This window comes from Rhinichthys klamathensis, unplaced genomic scaffold, assembly GCF_029890125.1.
Source record: "Rhinichthys klamathensis goyatoka isolate OS25496 unplaced genomic scaffold, OSU_Roscu_1.1 h1tg000579l_1, whole genome shotgun sequence".
Classification (NCBI taxonomy): domain Eukaryota; kingdom Metazoa; phylum Chordata; class Actinopteri; order Cypriniformes; family Leuciscidae; genus Rhinichthys; species Rhinichthys klamathensis.
The window spans coordinates 1,161,297-1,180,515 of NW_026607043.1; the positions used below are offsets into that span (position 1 = coordinate 1,161,297).

At 37.5% G+C, this 19,219-nt stretch overlaps 2 protein-coding genes across 6 annotated transcripts in view; one reads left to right on the forward strand and one right to left on the reverse strand.

Moving 5' to 3' along the window:
• Positions 1-395: 395 nt before the first annotated feature.
• Positions 396-2,661, forward strand: id2b (inhibitor of DNA binding 2b). Its single transcript, XM_056240124.1, has 3 exons — positions 396-915; positions 1,187-1,235; positions 2,128-2,661. The coding sequence occupies exons 1-2, from the start codon at positions 580-582 to the stop codon at positions 1,229-1,231; spliced, it is 381 nt and encodes a 126-aa protein (XP_056096099.1). The 5' UTR covers positions 396-579; the 3' UTR covers positions 1,232-1,235; positions 2,128-2,661.
• A 1,142-nt stretch (positions 2,662-3,803) lies between these two features.
• kidins220b (kinase D-interacting substrate 220b) overlaps positions 3,804-19,219 on the reverse strand; it is a 29,163-nt gene continuing 13,747 nt past the window's right edge. Inside the window, exons 16-30 of one of the 5 annotated variants that reach the window (XM_056240118.1) lie at positions 18,766-18,917; positions 18,384-18,673; positions 18,116-18,256; positions 16,605-16,842; positions 15,576-15,664; positions 15,093-15,237; positions 11,167-11,329; positions 9,973-10,151; positions 9,322-9,542; positions 8,317-8,439; positions 7,219-7,248; positions 6,063-6,200; positions 5,878-5,976; positions 5,049-5,279; positions 3,804-4,958 (exon numbers count right to left, since the gene is read on the reverse strand). In XM_056240118.1, the coding sequence (XP_056096093.1) occupies positions 3,816-4,958; positions 5,049-5,279; positions 5,878-5,976; positions 6,063-6,200; positions 7,219-7,248; positions 8,317-8,439; positions 9,322-9,542; positions 9,973-10,151; positions 11,167-11,329; positions 15,093-15,237; positions 15,576-15,664; positions 16,605-16,842; positions 18,116-18,256; positions 18,384-18,673; positions 18,766-18,917 (3,382 nt within the window). In that variant the 3' untranslated portion in view covers positions 3,804-3,815. Of the gene's footprint in view, positions 4,959-5,048; positions 5,280-5,877; positions 5,977-6,062; positions 6,201-7,218; positions 7,252-8,316; positions 8,440-9,321; positions 9,543-9,972; positions 10,152-11,166; positions 11,330-15,092; positions 15,238-15,575; positions 15,665-16,604; positions 16,843-18,115; positions 18,257-18,383; positions 18,674-18,765; positions 18,918-19,219 lie in introns of all 5 variants that reach the window. The other 4 variants (XM_056240117.1, XM_056240119.1, XM_056240120.1 and 1 more) reach the window with 4 other exon arrangements.

The window sequence follows — 19,219 nt, forward strand, 5'->3', positions numbered from 1 at the left end:
TTTTATTTTATTAAAGGTTGGGTCAATGAACGAATCGTTCACATCGGATTTGCGAAACGATTCAATCGGTCAATTAAGAAGATTTGACTCGTTCACGAATCGAAGTATAGTTATGTTCACAAGCTCATAAATATATTTACGCTTGGTTTGTTGAATCAGTTAAACATCCTGCATTATTAACTTGTTTGCAAAAGTCTTTAAAAGTCCATGCAATAGCTGGACAAGAGTGGCAACAAAACTGACGTGTGTGTCCCTGGCAAAATCAGAACGTTCCAATATAAACATGTTATGTTATTTGTCTGCTCTGCGCACGCAGTTGCACAGATAGCCTACACTTCAGCACGTTTAGCACGAGTAAAGAATGCCGAGGATTGAGGAGGTGCTCACGTGCTGCAAATTTGGCCAATGTTGATGCCCCGGTTCACAGAGTGACGTCGTCTCATCGACCAATCCGCTTAATTCTTTATGCCTTAACAAACCCAGTTCGGTTGCTATATAAACACATTGACAACAAGCTTCCAGCACAGATCTGTGGGAGAATCGAATGCCCTGAAGTTAATCTTAACATCGGTATCCACTATGAAGGCAGTCAGTCCGGTGAGGTCCATAAGGAAACCCGCCTTGTATTTTTCGGAGCATAATCTCGGGATCTCACGGAGCAAGAGCTCCTCGGACGACCCGCTCAGTTTACTGTACAACATGAATGACTGCTACAGCAGGTTGAAGGAGCTCGTGCCGAGTTTACCGCAGAACAAGAGCGTGAGTAAGATGGAGATCTTGCAGCATGTCATAGACTACATTCTGGATCTTCAGATCGCACTGGACCAGAACCCGCAACAGCAGGTCCACGGACAGAGCCCTCCAAAAATGAGCGTCAGATCACTCGGAGCTGATATCAGCATCATCTCCTTCCAGGTATAGCAAGTTTGTATTAAACATTTCCTGGAGGTAAATATCAAAGTGATTCATATTGGCGTAATGAAAAATGTTATCGCAATTAAATAACCGATTTAAGAAAAAGAAATACATAAAAATAAAAAATAAACATCTGAATGACAATTGTAATATACATGCTGCAATGTGATTTCCGCATTAATTTTGCTCATTAAAAAGCATAATGCTATAACACAACTTGAAATGTAGCTGGCAGCTCCACTGAAAATCGTTTACTTCTGTTAATTAACAGCCCAGTAACCCTCCAACAGATGACCTCTTAAACCTGTCTCGTTGAAATGGTAAGTTGGATGCTCTACTACACTGTGCTTGTGTATCTGTAACAGAGTTAAACTTTTGCACGTGGGGCTGTTTGTCAGTGCTGCGGCGCACCTGCACATATTTATTATGCCAGTTACACTTTACTTCAAGGTGTCATTGTTAGTGTAATTATATATTTAAGTAGCCTACTGAGTAACATTAACTAACACCTTGTACTTACTAGGGTTAGGGTAGGATTAGGGTTTGTTGCATGTTATTAGCATAGGCCTACTCTACTGTTATTACTATGGTAAGTAGGCTACATTATGCAACAAAGACACTGTAAAATTAAATATTACCATTATGCCTTATGCACTATTTTATATCTTTATTAAGTCATTAAGCATGATAGCCTATAATGCTTAGAACAACTTCTTTCATTACAATATTTAGAAATATCATTAAACTTTGATAGCTATCAGAATGTAGGCTACAAGATTAGAAAATCTGTTAAAGTTGTGGTTGGTTCGCTCAAAAAAAAAATTTGTCATCTTTGCTCTCTTATACTTTTCTAAACCTGTTTGACCTTATTCTTTGAAGCATAAGAATTCTTTGAAGAAATTTGTGTTCCACAGAAGTCAGGGGTTTCAACAGCATGAGGGTTGGGAGGGACTCTTCATATTATTTAATAATATACAATGTTTGCTAATAGCTACGTTATTTTAACGTGTATGTCAGATGCTCATGTAGACTCTGGCTGTATGGGATTGCCCTGTATTTCGCTAGTGTTTGGTTAAAGTCCGAGAAGAAAAAAACCGTGAACCTTCCTGTGGCTTCCTCCCTGGCGCCAGTCTGTCCGGATCTCTGTCCTTTTGCCTTCTCTAAACACTCCTCTCTCTCTCCCCTCTCTCTCTCAAACACTATCTTTTGCAGGTGTTTCGGGCATGGAGCAAAAACAGGGGCTTTTTGTGTTTTTTGTCCCGTGTCATTCGCCTGGATTTCGTCTTGAATGACAAAGGACTTCCCTCAAACGGACATAAAAAGTTTCTGGGTTAGTTATATACGGACTTTCATATTCTTTCTTCCAAAGGAAGATTAAAAAAGACTGGAGATATTTTAAAGGAAACCCGTAATTAAGCAAACAATCTCAAAAAGCAGGTTTTTGTTGTTGCTTTTATGTTATCAAGATGAAGCGCAAAACGAGCGCGCATTTTAACGGCTCTAATCCAGTTCGTCAAAGGCTGCGAACTCTGTAAAAATGTACTTTTTTTGTTTCCTCTTTCTGCTGAAAATGTGATGTTTATAATATTACAGAAATTTTTATAATAACAACGTAAATGGCACTTTTATACTGTATATAGTTAAATGAGAAGTATGAATTCTGTGTCCTTGTCTCAGCTATAGATGCATTGTTTTTGTTGTTTATCATTTTTGCAAATGCATAAAGCGTATTAACTTATTACCGTTCACTGTCTGTGAGTGACGCAACTCTCTTGTTATTAAGTTTGTAATGTAAAGACTACACGGTTCAAATTATAAGGGTTTTGGGAGGGTGGGAGGTACATCAATAAATAAATAACTATACTGTCATTAATAATCAATGTACTGTATAACACTTTTTATGTAATTCAAAATGTTTGTCTAATGGCTCTAGGGGCACATAAAACAATTAGATTGTGTAAGACGAATCTTACCCCGAAAATTGATGCAACTTCCTTTAAAAAGTCAACCTCTGAGTCATCACAAAGGCCACTCACAAGTGTTCAGGGTGTGGGATATAATTGTAATGCATGAACTACTGGTGCCACCCATCTGTAATTCAGAGTACTAAAATAAGTTTGCTCTTAGCAAATCATCTCGTGGGAACACAATTCTGCAGTGTGTACAGAACAGCAAAATGTTTATTTCAGTACTTTCAAACACAAACTCAAGAAACATGGTTACTGTCAATGCAGGTTTATTTAATTCCATGTTGAAGACAATCATCACAAAACACGTTTTAGTTTTCAAGATGCCTGCCAATTGTACATTTAACCGCTAAGACTAACATCACGTCATGCAGTTTCTACTGGCTAACTGTAATACTGCAGTCTGACACATGCTTGTCACTGTTTATATACTACTGTAACTACTGCAGTCTGACACATGCTTTTCACTGCTTATATACTACTGTAACTACAGCACAATCACAGCGTGCAGGACAACTCAATACAACACATTTTCAAGCCAGACTGGATGCTCATATTCATACTTTTAATGGATTTTACACTAAGTTAAGGTAGCTTTACCATGACAAGGTACTACAGTATTTTCCATTACTGATTATTTTCCAACAGCTGTGATTCCAAAATGCGTTATAGTCATTCAACTGGAGACATCAATACGTGATTAAGCTAATAATACTGTTTGAAAACTATACAGAACAATACAGAATATATAAACAATACTGAACTATAACAAGGTAGATGATGAGTGGGTGATGGTCTGATGTGAATAAAAACCACTTCAACTACACTTCACGTTAAAAAAAGGTCACAATAACCACTGTGACAGATATTTAAGCATTACACCAAACATGCGTTGACACCACAAAACATTAACCAGATAAGACCAGACGTCACCTACAGGATACTTTCTCGCTCTTCTCCGAAGGTGACTGTTTCAGAGGACACTTTAAGGATCTCAGGAGGATCTCCAGGGTTAAGTCCCCTCTTCAGATGCACCACACGGATGTTCTCATTTTGGGTAGTGGTGGAGGTGGTGCTGGATCCAGGGGTTATGATGACATCACTTCCAGTGGTCCTGGAGGTGGTGTTGGAGCTATCTCTGGGTTGGTGAACATTGTTTCCTTGTTGGGCGTTTGTGTTGTTGTTGAGGGTGGTGTTGCTGGGTGTACGGTTGAGGTTATAACTTTTGGAGGAAGGCCAGCTCTCTTCGGGGCTACTGGCCAGAAGACTGCACTGGTCCTCTGAGCAGATAGACATGCGGGCGATTGCTGGGTCTTGGAGGCCACTCAGACTACTCGGCAGCCCTCGCTTTGGGGCCGAGTTCTCCTCATCTAGCTCAATCAGATTAGCCCTCTCAGACTGTGACAGGTCGGCCTCTTCGTCTTGCAGGGAATGGTTGGGCGAGCTTTCATTGGAGCGGACGCCCGAGTCAGAAGAATCCTTCTTATCTGAAAGGTAATCCTTACCTTTGGATAGAGATCGATCTTCAGCATTGGAGGCATTGGGATCAGGTTTCTTTCCATCCTTGAGCAGAGGGGCATTGTCTGACTCTTCAGACTCTTCGTCATCACTAGTAAGTTTCTGGTAGCGTAAACCACCGCCAGCCTTCAGCTTCAGATCAGCACCCTGGAAGAGGCTCAGCTTCTCTCCAGATGTCTTGCGTCCCAGAAGGGACTTTGATGACCCATGGTCAACCTTCTCATCCTCTTCTGTTATGGGATCTAAAGTGGCCGTATCTGGCGAGGCGTAGTCGGTATTATCGGTCGTGGACTTGCTGCTCCCTCGTTTTGAAATGGATTTGCGCGAATCCTGGTCACCTCCGTCCTTCTTCTTGTCCTCAGAGATGGACTGCATTAGCTGGGTAACAAAAGGTGGCACTGGCTTCTCCATTCCTACCTCAATCTGAGCCATGGAGGCAATGTATTCCTCGTAGGCATTGCGATACTCTGCCTGTTGCTTGTCTGTTAGCTTGCAAATTTCATTGGAGGATTCCTGAGAGTTGAGGCTGGACATGCTAGGTGTACGATGAGTTGTGGCCTACAGAAGACAAGAGATGTCTTTTAGACAAATGTCTAAAATGTAATGGCTTGAAAAAAGGATTGCAAGAACCTGAGAAGAAACGCTTACCATCCATGTAGGGTTGGCTTGTCTAGGAGGCTCCTCCAAACCCACATTACTGAGCTCCTCAAAGCTGAGGTTAAAGTTGTACATGGGTGAGGTGTCCGTGTTACCAGTTCCTCCGAGAGCGGATGCTCCCGTGTGCCTGCAAGGTTCCACATGGCCAACAGTGCTGCTGCCTTGCTCACTTGGAGCCTCCTCATGCAGGATCTGGCTCTCCACAAGACGGAGCTCCAACACCTGCAAAACATCAACTTCATTACACCGGTATCAGTGTGAGAGTGTATGAGCCCAATTAACTGTACTGTACTATATCTTACATTTCTTGATCATGTATGCCTCGCAAGCTTAAAAGTTTTGTTTTGTCTGAGATTTACTTGTGAATTCTGCTAGGTAAAATAACTGAACTGGATAACATGGATGAGGTTTTGTTCAATTCGCAAGAATTATGTGTGATTGTCTTAGGAGCATTAGTAAGAATGGTTTCAAAATAGCAAGCCAATCTATAATGGTCAACCATGGGTGCCATCTTTTTCCAGCAAAATAGTTTATGAACTTATAGCTATCCTGTTTCAAGCTATTGCATTTTTTTTTGTAGAAGAAAACATTTGGTGAAAAAAAAAGTTATGTGTGTTACAAATGTATAATAATAAATAAATATAAATATAAAAATAACTAAATATTATACAATTAAAATGAGAAATTTTGCATTTATAATAAGCATAAACATTAATTAAAAAATTTAATTTCTACTTTTTCTGCCAGGGCCAATGAAAATGTTGCCAAGGCATATAGAAATCTGAAGTACTGTTTATATAAATCAGAGAAAACTACTCACCATTGTCCTGAAAAGCTGCCAATCTCCAAAATTCATGTTCATCTCTTTCTTCAGCTCGTCAATGTTACATTGAGACAGAACTCGGCCATTTATGTTAGCCTGAGAAATCACAAAATTAGAATGTAGTGCAAAACAAGATATTTTCTTCTCAATGTACACTTTTTCTTCTTCAGAAAAATACACACCTTCTTAATAGTGGCTGTATACTGAGAAAGCAGGTTCTGGTCGATGCCGTCGATAAGTCTGACACGCTCACAGACAACATCTGTGCTCATTGAGCTGAGCAGCATCGATGGGGTGCCTGAGACCACCGAGGCAGAGCCCTGGTACACACAACACAGAACTATTAGTACCACTCAACTACATCACAACAGTGTGCATATGAAAGATCTCTGAAGCCTTCAGACTGCTACCACAAGAGATAAACCATGCAGATTTTTAGAAAACAGTTGAAAGGGGTTGCAAAAGGTCTTGAATTAAAATTCAAAGAAGAGAGGGATCAAAAAAGGTACTGCAGAGGAAATTATGCAATGCATTTTGTATGTATTGCTGCCAGCAGGATTTCAAAGAGGCTAGTGCAAATCTAGAGTGACAAGATGGTAAGGAAAAGTTAGGGATACAAATAGTTGTACTCAGAGAGTTTGTTAGTGCTGGAGTGTCATATCTACCACCACACTTAGCATTAAGTGTTATGTAGCTTTCAGATAGCTACGTCTAATTATAACAAAAACCAAACATTGTGACCTACACTACATGGACTATAAATACAGATCTCTGAAAGTCAGAGTGGCACCTGGGTTCTATACTTTTAAAGTTTTCTGACAGAATACTTCAAAAGTTTAGCATTCAGGCCACGTGTGAGATGATTATTTCATTGGCTTTTGTGTAAATAGGCATCATTGAAACTGCATCATCACAACGGAGAGGGTAAAGAGGCACAGATTGGTGTACTTTCATTTTTTATGAGGACAGAAGCTTGGAAAATCCAGGGGGAAAAGTGAGAATTCTGGGGAAGGAGAAGATCTCAAGTTTAATGTGACCAACTAAACTGTACATGTTAGCATGTCACATGAGTAAATGAGCACTATGTAATGACAGTATTTTTTTATACAGTTAATTGGCATATTGTACTTTTACTTTGACTTTATATTAGGCATCTAATCTCAACTTAATTCCTCCTTCCCCACTGTGAGTGTTTAAAGAAATTTGTCCCATAGTGCATGCCAGGGTGTGAGTGTTTAGAGCTCTGGAGAGCGTTAGCGTGTGTTTGCGAAAACGTGTGAGGAGGGGCAGCATTAGCAGAGCAGCAGAACTTAAGCCGAGTCTAAAAGGATTCAGTACCTGCTTCTTTTTCAAAGACGGTACCTTACCCTGCTTGAGGAGAGAGAGGAGAGGAGGGAAGAGACAAAGGAGGTGGAAATCGTGAGGGAACCACATTCATGTTGATGAAAGAAAGATGGAGAGAGCGTTTAAACTGGGAGCAAATGAGTCTTTTTTTTCTACAGCATGTGGGAACTGGTGGACTGCGAAAGCCTCCGGTGAACATTAAGGCAGCTGGTGCTTGACGTCACTAGTGAAGTGTATATTTAAACACTGGCACATTGCTTCTTTTCTCACACAAATAAAGCGTAAAATGGACTTAATGCCAAACACTAGGTATGAAGCACTTTCTACAAAAAGGGTACAAAATAGGGCCTAAAACTTGTTAGGGTTATAAAACATCAGAATTTAATAGAGAAAAATGTATGAAATAAATAAATTTAAAAAGCCAAATTTAGTCTAAATAAGCTGCCATTCTGTGAGGACTAGCTAGTAGGATCAAAAATGTTTAATTATTGATAAACTCTCACAAATAAAACAAAAAACAAACTTGTAGTCAACAATTTGTGAGAAAACTGACCAAATGAAATATGGGAACAGAGCTGCACGCAAAAAGGTAAATCCTCAATAATTAGATTTTTTAAATAAAATTATTTAATTAAAAATACTTCAAACAATTCATTAGATTGTCAAAAATATGACATTGTTTGAGCCAAATACAAAATCTGTATTTAAAGGGGGCAGACAAACATCTGATCCATTTAAAACATTTGAAAAAAATCTTTTAATGCTAATTTTAAGGTGACAGTTCCCACAAAAAAAAAAGCATGGGGTTTGCACCATTTGTGCCTACACTGTAAGAAAAAGCATCAAGTATATCTGGAACATGAAAACAGTAAAAAAAAAACGATACTGACACATAAGACAAGAGGGAAGAAGAAACTTTAAATTCATGTTTATAAAAGGAAACACTTGCAGAGCAAAGTGCCACCATTAAACATTAGATGAGATAGAAAAGTATGTCAGCAAGTGAAACCCTAGCAAGAATATCTAACACTAGTGCTATGCTGTTATCTAAAACACCAAGTCTAGCAGCTTTTGTTCATGACTAGTACTTACAGGTCCAATGCTAGGGTCCTTGGGATAGCCAGTTTTAATGAATGGACGTGGAAGAACATGAGGAGGGAAGGAGCTGCCAGCGTATTGCCGCGGCAGCTGGTAAAGATGTTGGGGGAAATATGGCTGGGTGACCAAATGTGGAGGAAACAAAAGTTAGGGAATGAAAATATAACAGAAAATCATAAATAAATACTTGCAGGAATGTTCCAAGTTCAATACAAGGTAAATCAATAAATAACATTTATTGATAATTTCAACTTGCCCTTCCATTTTGAGAACCATATTGTATTACAATTTTTTCCTTTTCTTTAAGAAAATGTTTTCTATGGTATTTAACATTATGCCACAAATGCTGTCAATCGAGCTTAGCTTGTATTGAATCTGAAAGATTCATTTACATGCAAACATGAGAAATAATGAGGTGTCTAACACTCAATCTCTCTCTCACACAAAGACACACAACATTCTCTCTAACAGGTACAAATGCTTACAAAAATAAAGTTCATTAGGTGGAAATGTGCACAAACGTGTAGCCTCATAAACAGTTGGGGGGTTTTTTCACATCGGGGGCTGAACTTAAGAAAACAAGGCTGAACGCAAAACAAAAAAATATAACGAAGCTAAAATGAAGTAAAACAATAACTGAAACACGAGGACAGGGAGATGATTGAAAAATTGTCTGGGTGGGCATGTGGAAATGTTTGGCACTGAGGCTGGAATACTTTGAGAGGTGTGTGCTCATCCAAGGGACTTCCCTCATCTATTAAATGAGCCGATGAGCCTGGTAGAGCTCAGCTCCCTGAGGAAAGTTACGTCTAAAACACAGCTGAGTCATCAATCTACACTTGACACGATTTATCCGTTTTAACTGAACCCAATTCACCACAAATGTCCCCCAAAGAGATGACAATAATCTAATGATATATTAAAACAAAAACACAGTTTCTGATTCAGTTTAACCTATCAGAATTTTCTTTTGTGCGTTATTTGTGCAATTACACTCACCCTGTTGTAGAACGGGTGTTGTGGCCCAGCCATGCCGCTGAAATAGGCGCTGTGGGGCTGAGGAGACACACCCGGCGGGTTATACGGGCCGTTGTAGGAGGCAGTAGGGGAACAGGCCGAAGACTGCTGGCTGTAGACTGATATAGGACGGACCTCCTGCAAAGGTAGCGTGGGATAGGTGACACCACCCATGTTCACCTGCTCCCGTGCAGCACGCACATCTGACAAGAGAATACGGAGATAGAAACTGTGAAATACATGCTTTACAACATAGAACGACGGTGGAAAATATAAGTATTATATGATTTTTTTTTCATTTTCTAAGAGGATTGCCATTTTCACAAACCCGTTACCAAAATTTGGGACGTGATCAATTAAATAAAGTTTTTTTTTTTAATTACTTGATTTTTTAAAATAACTTTATTAAATAAACTAAAATTCTTCTTTTAAGACATATTTTATTAAAATTAAATAAATTAAAATGAAGCCAGAAAGATTAACAAACCGAGTTAGCAAATTTAGCCTAAAACATTATATTAAATACTGCATGAGTACATGGTTTAACCTACATTAAGGTAGTAATAGTATCAATAGGGGCCAGCTAATGTAGTTTGGAATCAAATGTGGTTAGTTTTAAAGAAAGATATTTACCTGCAATAATCTCTCTGAGTTTGGGATCTAAATTAACGGTGCAGGGGAGAAAGGTGCGGATGTCTCGAACCGCAAGCACTGGAGTACGGGAAGAAAGGAACACCTCAAAGCTACGGACATCCCCATCTATCTCCAACAATGGCTCCACGTCTTTAGTTGTTGGAATATTCTTGGAGATCCTGTCAGGCAGTACATGAAAGATACAACTTGAGAAACATGAGACAATACTAATATTTTAAGGTTTGTAAAAGTTACTTTAGCATGTGTGGAGCATCCATCACGTTTTCACTAAAACAATGCAGGCCTTGTGAGAATGACTGTTTTATCTGGCAAGGCTCAATGTAATTTATGCCAGGGTATGTTAAAACCAAAGACATGATGGTTTTACTGAAAATGAAAATGATGCTGATATAACTCAGCATTAGCAGTACAATATCTTCATTTCATTTAGTGTTTCTGGGGCACAAACTGCTTTAAGAGTGGAATGAGTGTGCAGACAGCCAGTATCAACACAATACAGCAATATTACTGATGGTTTGGAAGCCAAACCTCTTCATAAAACCACAAACTTCATATGTTTTCACTTAAACAGACCTAAGGGTTTTCAAAAAATGCTCAATAAACCCCTCAAAATGTCAGAATACACCCATGCCGCGAATGTATTTACTTCTCCCTTTATATTTGGGCACTGGAACTGCACAGTGATGGTACGCTGTGTGTAAAGTAAACATGAGTGCAGTCATTACATTCCATAATCATTTCATATCCGACAACGACACAAGTCTTGCATGAATAGCATCATCTGACTAATCACCATAGGGAAGCCTATCTAATGATCTGGGCCTGCTTTCCTTGGCTTCATGTGACATTCTGTGGCCTCCCATTATTTGTTTCCAGGAAGCTTCCCAAAGGAGACATTTTTCTCTAGGACCCTAATGGGCTAACGAACAAACTACATGCAAAAAAAAAAAAAAAATCATACGTGTGACAAAACAAGCATTACATAAGAGTACTCTGATAAAATACTTTTTTGTACAGATTAGCAACGATCTCAAGTTTAAAATAAAGGCATGTATGATGTTTCTGACAATCTGATGGCATTTTGAAAGGGCTACAAAACTACTGTGATAAAGCCTGTGGTGAAAATTAGCATAGCATCATATGATAATTAAAATATTTCTTTAAAAGCCCCACCTTTCATTGATGCTTTTCAGAGTGTTCTGATCTGGGATGCCGTCTGTCTCTTCTAGGTACAGTATGAGCCAGGATGTACGATATGGCCACTGCTCAGTCAGGTTGATCCAGGACGCAAGCCGGTCCCAGCTAAAACTTATCTGATTGGCCCTCAGCAAGCGGCCTAAACAAGAGGAGAGCATTTCATGAGTACTCAATGTTCAGATTTGTTGATTTCATATCTAAAAAAGTTCCTATTCCATTATAGTGACAAGTTTACACTATTGTTCAAAAGTTTGGGGTCGGTAAGATTTTAAAAATGTTTTTTGAAATAAGTCTCTTATTCTAACCAAGACTGCATTTATTTGATCAAAAATACAGTAAGATTATGAAATATTATTACATTTTAAAATAACTGTTTTATATTTGAATACATGTAAAAATTTAAGTTATTCCTGTGTTATACTGAATTTTCAGCATCACTTCTCCAGTCTTCAGTGTCACATGATCCATCAAAATTCATTCTAATATGATGTTTTGGTGCTTATTATTATCAAAGTTGAAAACAGTTTTATAATTTTTGTAAAATAATGTTTTAATATTATTGTGGAAACAGGTCAGGATTTTTTTTAAACATGATTTTATGATATACTGTAGGGAAAGTTCAAAAGAACAGCATTTATTTGACAACGAAATCTTTTGTAACATAAATGTCTTTACTGTCACTTTTGATCAATTTAATGCTTCATTGATGATTTTTTTTTTTTTTAATTGTACTGACCTTAAACTTCTGAACGTTAATGTAATGCTGAAACATTTGTGACTAGTTTTGCTTCTTTAAAGTGACATATTTCAGAGTAAAACAGATATTCAAAAAGAAAAAAAAATAGGGTCAATAAGAAAAAAAAATCATTTGGATTGTGAAAGGTGGCCATCACTAACCAGACTAAAACAAGACCTAAATAGCCGTTTGGCTATTGGTTAACATTATCTAATAGCTCAAGTGATGTCTGCAGAAATGGAAAGTTATTTCAGAGTTACTACATTTTTATTAAAGGTGACCTATAATTCAAAATTGAATTTACCTTGGTATAGTCAAATAACAAGAGTTCAGTGCATGGACATGACATAGAGTGAATCTCAAACTGGACTGTTTTCGCGTTCTCATTTAATTCACGTTTATGAAAAACACCCCTGAAAAACGGTCGGTTCTCCACATAATACCGACTGTGACGCAATAGTCGGGATCATTAATATGTACGCCTCCAAATATTTGCATAATGCCAGCCCTCAATGCCAGGCGGAACTGCGCAGCCGAAGCATGGCAGTTGCTCAGTGTGGATGTACACATGAACACAAAAGTATTTTTTAGTTCCTTCATCTGAGCCTCTGAAGAAACAATGGGTTAATTTTATTTTCTCTGGAAATTTCCAAACATTTCACCGAGTGTTTCCTCAACTTGGGCCAATACAGAGCTGGCCTCGGATCGAGCTACCAAGCAACACTTTCTGATGTGTAATTGTTCAAGTTCAGACAGGTAATCTTTCTCTCAAAATCGTTCAATACTGTTTATGCATCAGTAAGTCAAGCCAGTGACTAAAATATCAGCTTCACATCGTTTCTTTTAGTAGGATGAAAATAATCGTATTTAAATTGTGAACAAATTATATACAGAAAGCGATCAAAGAACAATCTTTCCACACAGCTCGAGTTTATCTGGACACTTGCCAAACTCGTTATGAAATCAATGACGCACGTTACTGCACAACGAAGCTCTTACTGTATTTACATCATCGTGTTTGCATTGGTGAAAGCAGAGAGAGTGCAGAAACTGCTTTGCAATGATAAGATCTTCATTCTCGCGATCAACACACTGTCATCTGCTCAATGCTCATCACGGCAACATTTTATGTGATGGGAATAGATCTAAATACTTTAAAAACATCTCACGATTCGTTAATCTCGATAGCTGTTATAGTAAAAACGTATAATAGCAGTGGCAGGGTATATGCAGGAATCTTGAAGTTAATTTTAATACCTTTTCAAGACTTTTTCAAGACCTTCTCAATATTTTTTAATACCTCACCGCCACTTCAAGCTGTAACCATTTACATGAGTGATACTTTTAACTTAACAGTTTTAGTTTGTGATTAAGACTATAGACCACTCTGATTAAAAAAAAAAATCAAATAGGCTGGGATAGTAAATCAAAGCAAAGTTTATTAAAAAACAAAACAAAACTTTGCTCCACCCTCAACAACAATCATGCTGACATGTGCCTCAGTTCTTCGTTTTAAAAAAAAAAAAAAAAGACTAAATTCACACACTTTTACGATGTTTTTGGGACTCAAACTGTTGGACAGCTAATTCAGAAAAATTAGGGATGCACCGAAATAAAAAATTCTTGGCCGAAACGAAAAAGAGGAACCCAAGGCCGAAAAAACGAAAGCCCGAAAGAAATTATGCCAATTATAAGTACCATTGCATTTATGGTTATGACTGTGTACAAACTTTACTAAAATCAAGGCATTGCAATAGCATAAATTAACATTTTCAAAGAATAAATCAATTACAAATTATGCAAATATTTATGTAGCACAATGCACAGTATAAAATAAAATTCAAACTAAAATGTTTAACTTGACCCCACTCATGTGTACATTAAATAATAATCTGCTGGCCTGCAGAAAGCTTTTAAAATGAAATGTTCTCTCATAAAAACAAAGCCGAGCACAAACGTCTCATCACACCATCACCCAGTTTGCACGTCTACATTAGTTGATAACATTTTAAAAATGAGCATAAACTAGCATAAAAAGCCATTTTAATGAACAAAGGTCCATGTTTAATACAAAGGTACACGAAACTTAATGAAATATGTTTAGTGAAATTAGAAAATATTTAAGAGAGCGTTAATTTAGTACATATTCCTATACATATTTTGTTGTAATGTCACAAGTAATAATCTCAGGGTTTACTGGGTTTTACATGATTATTTTCGTATTGGTGGTGGTACTAAAAAATAAACATTGTCACGTGTTTATCTTTCTTCTTCTCACCGATTCCTGATGGTTAGAGGACAGTTACTTGAGTCGTCCCCTGTCGTTTCAAAGAATAGTACAACGGCGAGCGCGTCAAGTATAAACGCCTCGACCGTTTGGAGAGGTGCGCGCGCTGTCTGTGGAGACTCGCGCTGCGGAGGCGGGCGAAAGTATAAACAAGGCTTCCGTCTCCTCGCGGGTTCAGATATACTGAAATACGTCCACACCGCAGACATGTTGCTTCAGACAAGCACGTGCAGGTCGCGGTTTCTGTTTGCGTCATCACAACATTTCGGCCGAATTATTTCGGTGATAAAAGTCTTTCGGCCGAAAACCGAAAATGCACTTTTGGGCTATTTTCAGCGGCCGAATATACCGAATCCCTAGAAAAAATACTTTCAAAAATTAAGACTTTATAAAGCCGTGATAAGACTTTTCAATACTTTTTAAGGGTCTTAATTTTCACAAAATTGATTTATCACCTTTTAATACTTTTCAAGACCCCGCGGATACCCTGAGTAGTAAAAATATTCGGGAGAGAGTTTCACATGTAATGCGTTGCTATTTCATATGCAAGCATGTCAGCCAATCACAGCAGTGGCCGCTGTTACACTGAATCCCACAGCAGACACGCCCCTTCAAACAGAGTGTTCAAATCAGAGGCTAAAAGCAGGCTAGGAAAAATGCCATTTATTTCTAAATTATGATTATGTTTTATCTAAAAAACATACTAACATTATAAGGGTAACCCAGGAAACATTATAAAATAATAATAAAAAACATTCTAGGGCACCTTTAAAGATTACACAGAGAATTTTTTTTCTTTGTAATAACATGCAATGATAAATCATTTTATAAACATGATCAAATCTGATTTCATGTTGACCTTAAAGCGTGAATGCTGACCTGTGACTGAAACAATGTTGAGCAGTCTCCTCATAGTCTGAGGGCTGATGTCACTGAACCAGTCCTCAGTGACGAGCAGTTTTGTGAGGTCAAAGGACATCTGACGCGTAACTGACCTCTGCATCTGTCGACGGCGATAAGTATCCTGAGGAGAGATTAGCTAGATTTAAATCAATAGCATCAAGGAATACAGGGAAAGAAATGTCAAGGGAAAAATTTTGAAACATTTTGTGATATGACCACATCATATGGTGGAACATTACTCTCATTCGATTAGTCAGACAAACTGCACAAGCGCAGACCAGGAGATTGCCAGATAGGATGAACAATTTAATTTGTCTTTGGAGTTCAAATCATCATACTATTGTAAACATCAGATAAAATCACATATCTTTTAATCATATTCATAATCCCTAATTATTATCATACAAGTAGCTCTCTGACAAAAAAAACAACAAAAAAACTGCATATTTATCAGCTTACCCTGCGGTTAAGTGTTGTTTTACTGCCAAACTTGGTCTGGTCGCCCAGGCTGTTCTGGGACAACTTTCTGTCCAACTCCTCATGCCAACCTATATCATTAGAAAATGTTAAGAAAATGGCTTTGCAAAGCACCACCAAATTTGCTGATTGGTTGTGATTTTTGTCATACAGCATTTTACTACTTTAAAAGTACATGTTAGTCAGAACAGGGTTAGGGCAACCATTATTGGTAAGACAATATTTTAGCATAAAACACACGATATATTTGGCAACATTTTGTACACTACCATTCAAAAGTTTTGGGAGCAGTAATTTCAATAAAAAAATAAAAAGATTCAGTAAGGATGCATTACATTGATAAAAAGTGAAAGTAAAGACATTTATAATGTTACAAAAGATTTCTTTAAAATAAATACTGTTCTTTTTAACTTTCTATTCATGAAAAAAATACTAAAATAATATATCATGGTTTCCACATTTCCAAATATTAAGCATCACAATTGTTTTCAACATCGATAATAAGAAATGTTTCTTAAGCACCAAATCATCACATTAGAATGATTTTTGAAGGATCATGTGACACTGAAGACTGGCTGCTGAAAATTCAGCTTTGCCATCACAGAGATAAATTACATTTTAAAATATATTAAAATAGAAAACAGTTATATTAAATGGTAAAAAGAAATCTCAATATTACTGTTTGTACTGTATTTTTGATCAAATGTATGCAGCCTTGATGATTTTAAAATATATTAAAATCTTTAATAAATTTTAAAATATATTAAAATAGAAAACAGTTATATTAAATGGTAAAAAGTAATCTCAATATTACTGTTTGTACTGTATTTTTGATCAAATGTATGCAGCCTTGATGAGTCATCTTAAAAACCGAAAATTAAAAAAACCTTATTGACCCCCAACTTTTGAACAGTAGTGTATATCAAAACACTGGGAAGACTACTAATAGTTAGTCACTATTTGAAACAATAGACGTTTTATTTGCCCCCCTTATCCAACGGTAATACAAACCCTCAGAGTTCCCAGTCTCTCCATTAGCAGGAGTTGGCGCACACATCTTCTTTGCACTGCTGAGGCCGCGGCTGTTGAGGAAGACGGGCAGGTGGACAATGTTGCGCATGTAGTCATGGCCGTTGATGTTGGAGTCACGCAGCACGCTATTTAGATTCTGGTTAATGGCTTTAATGATGATGTGAGGGTCACTGGCGAAGACAGAGATGAAAGGACCCTTGGAGAACAGCACTCTCACCTGTTTAGAAGGACAATTTTGATAATAGTTTTGATAATTGGTTTTTGAAATAGGTGATTTGCTCAACACTAAAAACTCATTTTATAGAAATGACAGGTGCCATCTTAAAAATTCACTCAATCTAATTGACTTCACATGCACTAGATTCTCAATCAGTATCCAAATATTTCTTTAAATGTATGATCGCATCCTATTTAGAATAGGTCTGCGGAGTCTTGATTCAATTGACTAACTGGATATGGGATGCTGCTGGTTACCACTAAAACAATGGTTCTGTTCAGTCTTTGTAAGACTAGCAAAAAAGCCAGTTCTAGGAGACCATTTTCTTTTCAAAGAACTAAAGGACAACTCCTGCGCAAAATGAACCTATAGTCTAATAACACATTGGTCCCGAGTCGACCGTTCTCTGGGATTTGTTTTCATTATAATCGAATGTAAAGAGTTTTATCTCTAAAAACTGTTTAGCTTATAACGCTAGTAAATAGGGCATAGAATAAGTAAAAAGAAATCGCTAGTTAATACCACTAACAAGGCTCAAAATAGCCCCACACTAACACGGTAGCATAATGAGGGTCCCTACATGCAAACCGAAGCATTGAGAACTTTGTAAGTGTACAGACAGTTTAATGCCCTATATACTAGCGTTATAAGCTAAACAGTTTTTAGAGATAAAACTCTTTACATTCGATTATCATGAAAACAAATCCCAGAGAACGGTTGACTAGGTACCAATGTGTTATTAGACCAAAGGTTCATTTTGCGCCGGAGTTGTCCTTTAAACAGCCTGAAGGCATCGCTGCATGACAAATCTGATTTCAAGTTTTGTGGAGATTTCATGGCTAACGACAATTCAAATGTGAGAATCTTCCAGAAATAGATGTTTCACAAACATTTACCTTTACATTTCACAAACTAACTATTATAGTATTTATTAATATGTTGAATTAACTTAAATTTTCAGTTGTCATTTCAATTTTAGCTATTTTGTTATGTGCTTTTGTCATTTTTATTACTTTTTTTAGCTATATCTATTCCATCTTTCATGCATTTTTATTTCCGCTCTAGTAATTTTAATATTAATTTAGTACTACTGCTTGAACTTATTTTATTTCAGTTAGTTGCCAAGGCAACATTTCAAATTTTTTAAAGTTTTATATTGGATCTAAAATTGATATTTTAATTTACTTCAGCTTTATTTAAATTAACAAAAATAATATCTAATAGTTTTACTTAACATTAACAACATGTTTTGCGCACAACTGTTGGTGCTCACCGTGTCTAGCATCTGTAGGACTTTGTCCTGTTCACAAGAGTCCAGACCATCAATGATGACCACTAGACGTGTCTGGTTCTGGGTAAAGCCGTCTATAGTCTTGGCCATCTTAGCCATGAGCTCCACTTCATTCTTCAAGACCTAAAAAAAAAGTATTAGAAGATCTAAAATGTCAGAAAAAGATGAACAAATTCACCCTCTGTGACACTGTGTATAAACCCCACTATGTAGCTCTGTGTATAGGTTACCCAGAAACCTGTCAACTAACCTTCATAAAGCCCTCACTTTTCAGCTTGTGCATCTTGTTGGCGGCACTGTGCAGCCTCTTCCTCTGAGAGTTCAGCACTGAGTCTGTCACCTGCCACCAGGTGCGACAGTTAAGCAACAGCGCCAATCCAACAACACTCGCCATGGAAACCAGCACTGCGTTTACTGTCTGGTTTAGCCCATCCACCTTGAAGATAGCCAGCAGGGCCATCCCCACGATCAAGCAGCCCAGGATGAAGAGGAAGATGACAAAGGATGGGATGCAACATGTCTTCTTCCACTTCTTTTTACCTGAGGGTAGACACGGTCACAACAATAAATTAATGTAAATATAGATATATCAGTTTCCCTATAGATCCTGAATAGTCGTGAATGGTCTTTACCTTGAGTGTCCTCAGTTTTGAAGACTCTAAAAAGTCTGGTGGCCAAGAAGCCAAACTCTCTCTCACAAGCATCCGAGAGAGTAGCAATCATTTCAGCCATGGACGTCTCCCCACCCACACTGGATAACCTGTTATAGTCTGTGAACAGAAACCTGACAGAAAAAAGGTGTTAATTAAAACACTTATGTATATACAGTATGTATATTTATATATTGTGACAGGACTGCTGCCTCCCCCTTATTATCACGCCAACCCGTCACTTAAATCACCAATGTGTCTGTCGTTTGCTCCTCCCACCACTATATATATATATATATATATATATATATATATATATATATATAAATAGCTCTTGAGCAGAAAATGGCAAATGGGACACCCTAAAGCTGGCCGTCTGAGACAAGTTTTGCAAATACTAAAAGATTCCTCTGATTCAAGGCTAAAATATGAAGTC

Coding starts and splice junctions, on each gene's coding strand:
- id2b (XM_056240124.1), top strand. CDS start 580: ATGAAGGCAGTCAGTCCGGTGAGGTCCATAAGGAAACCCGCCTTGTAT. Junction 916..1,186: donor TCAGCATCATCTCCTTCCAG/GTATAGCAAGTT, acceptor GTTAATTAACAG/CCCAGTAACCCTCCAACAGA.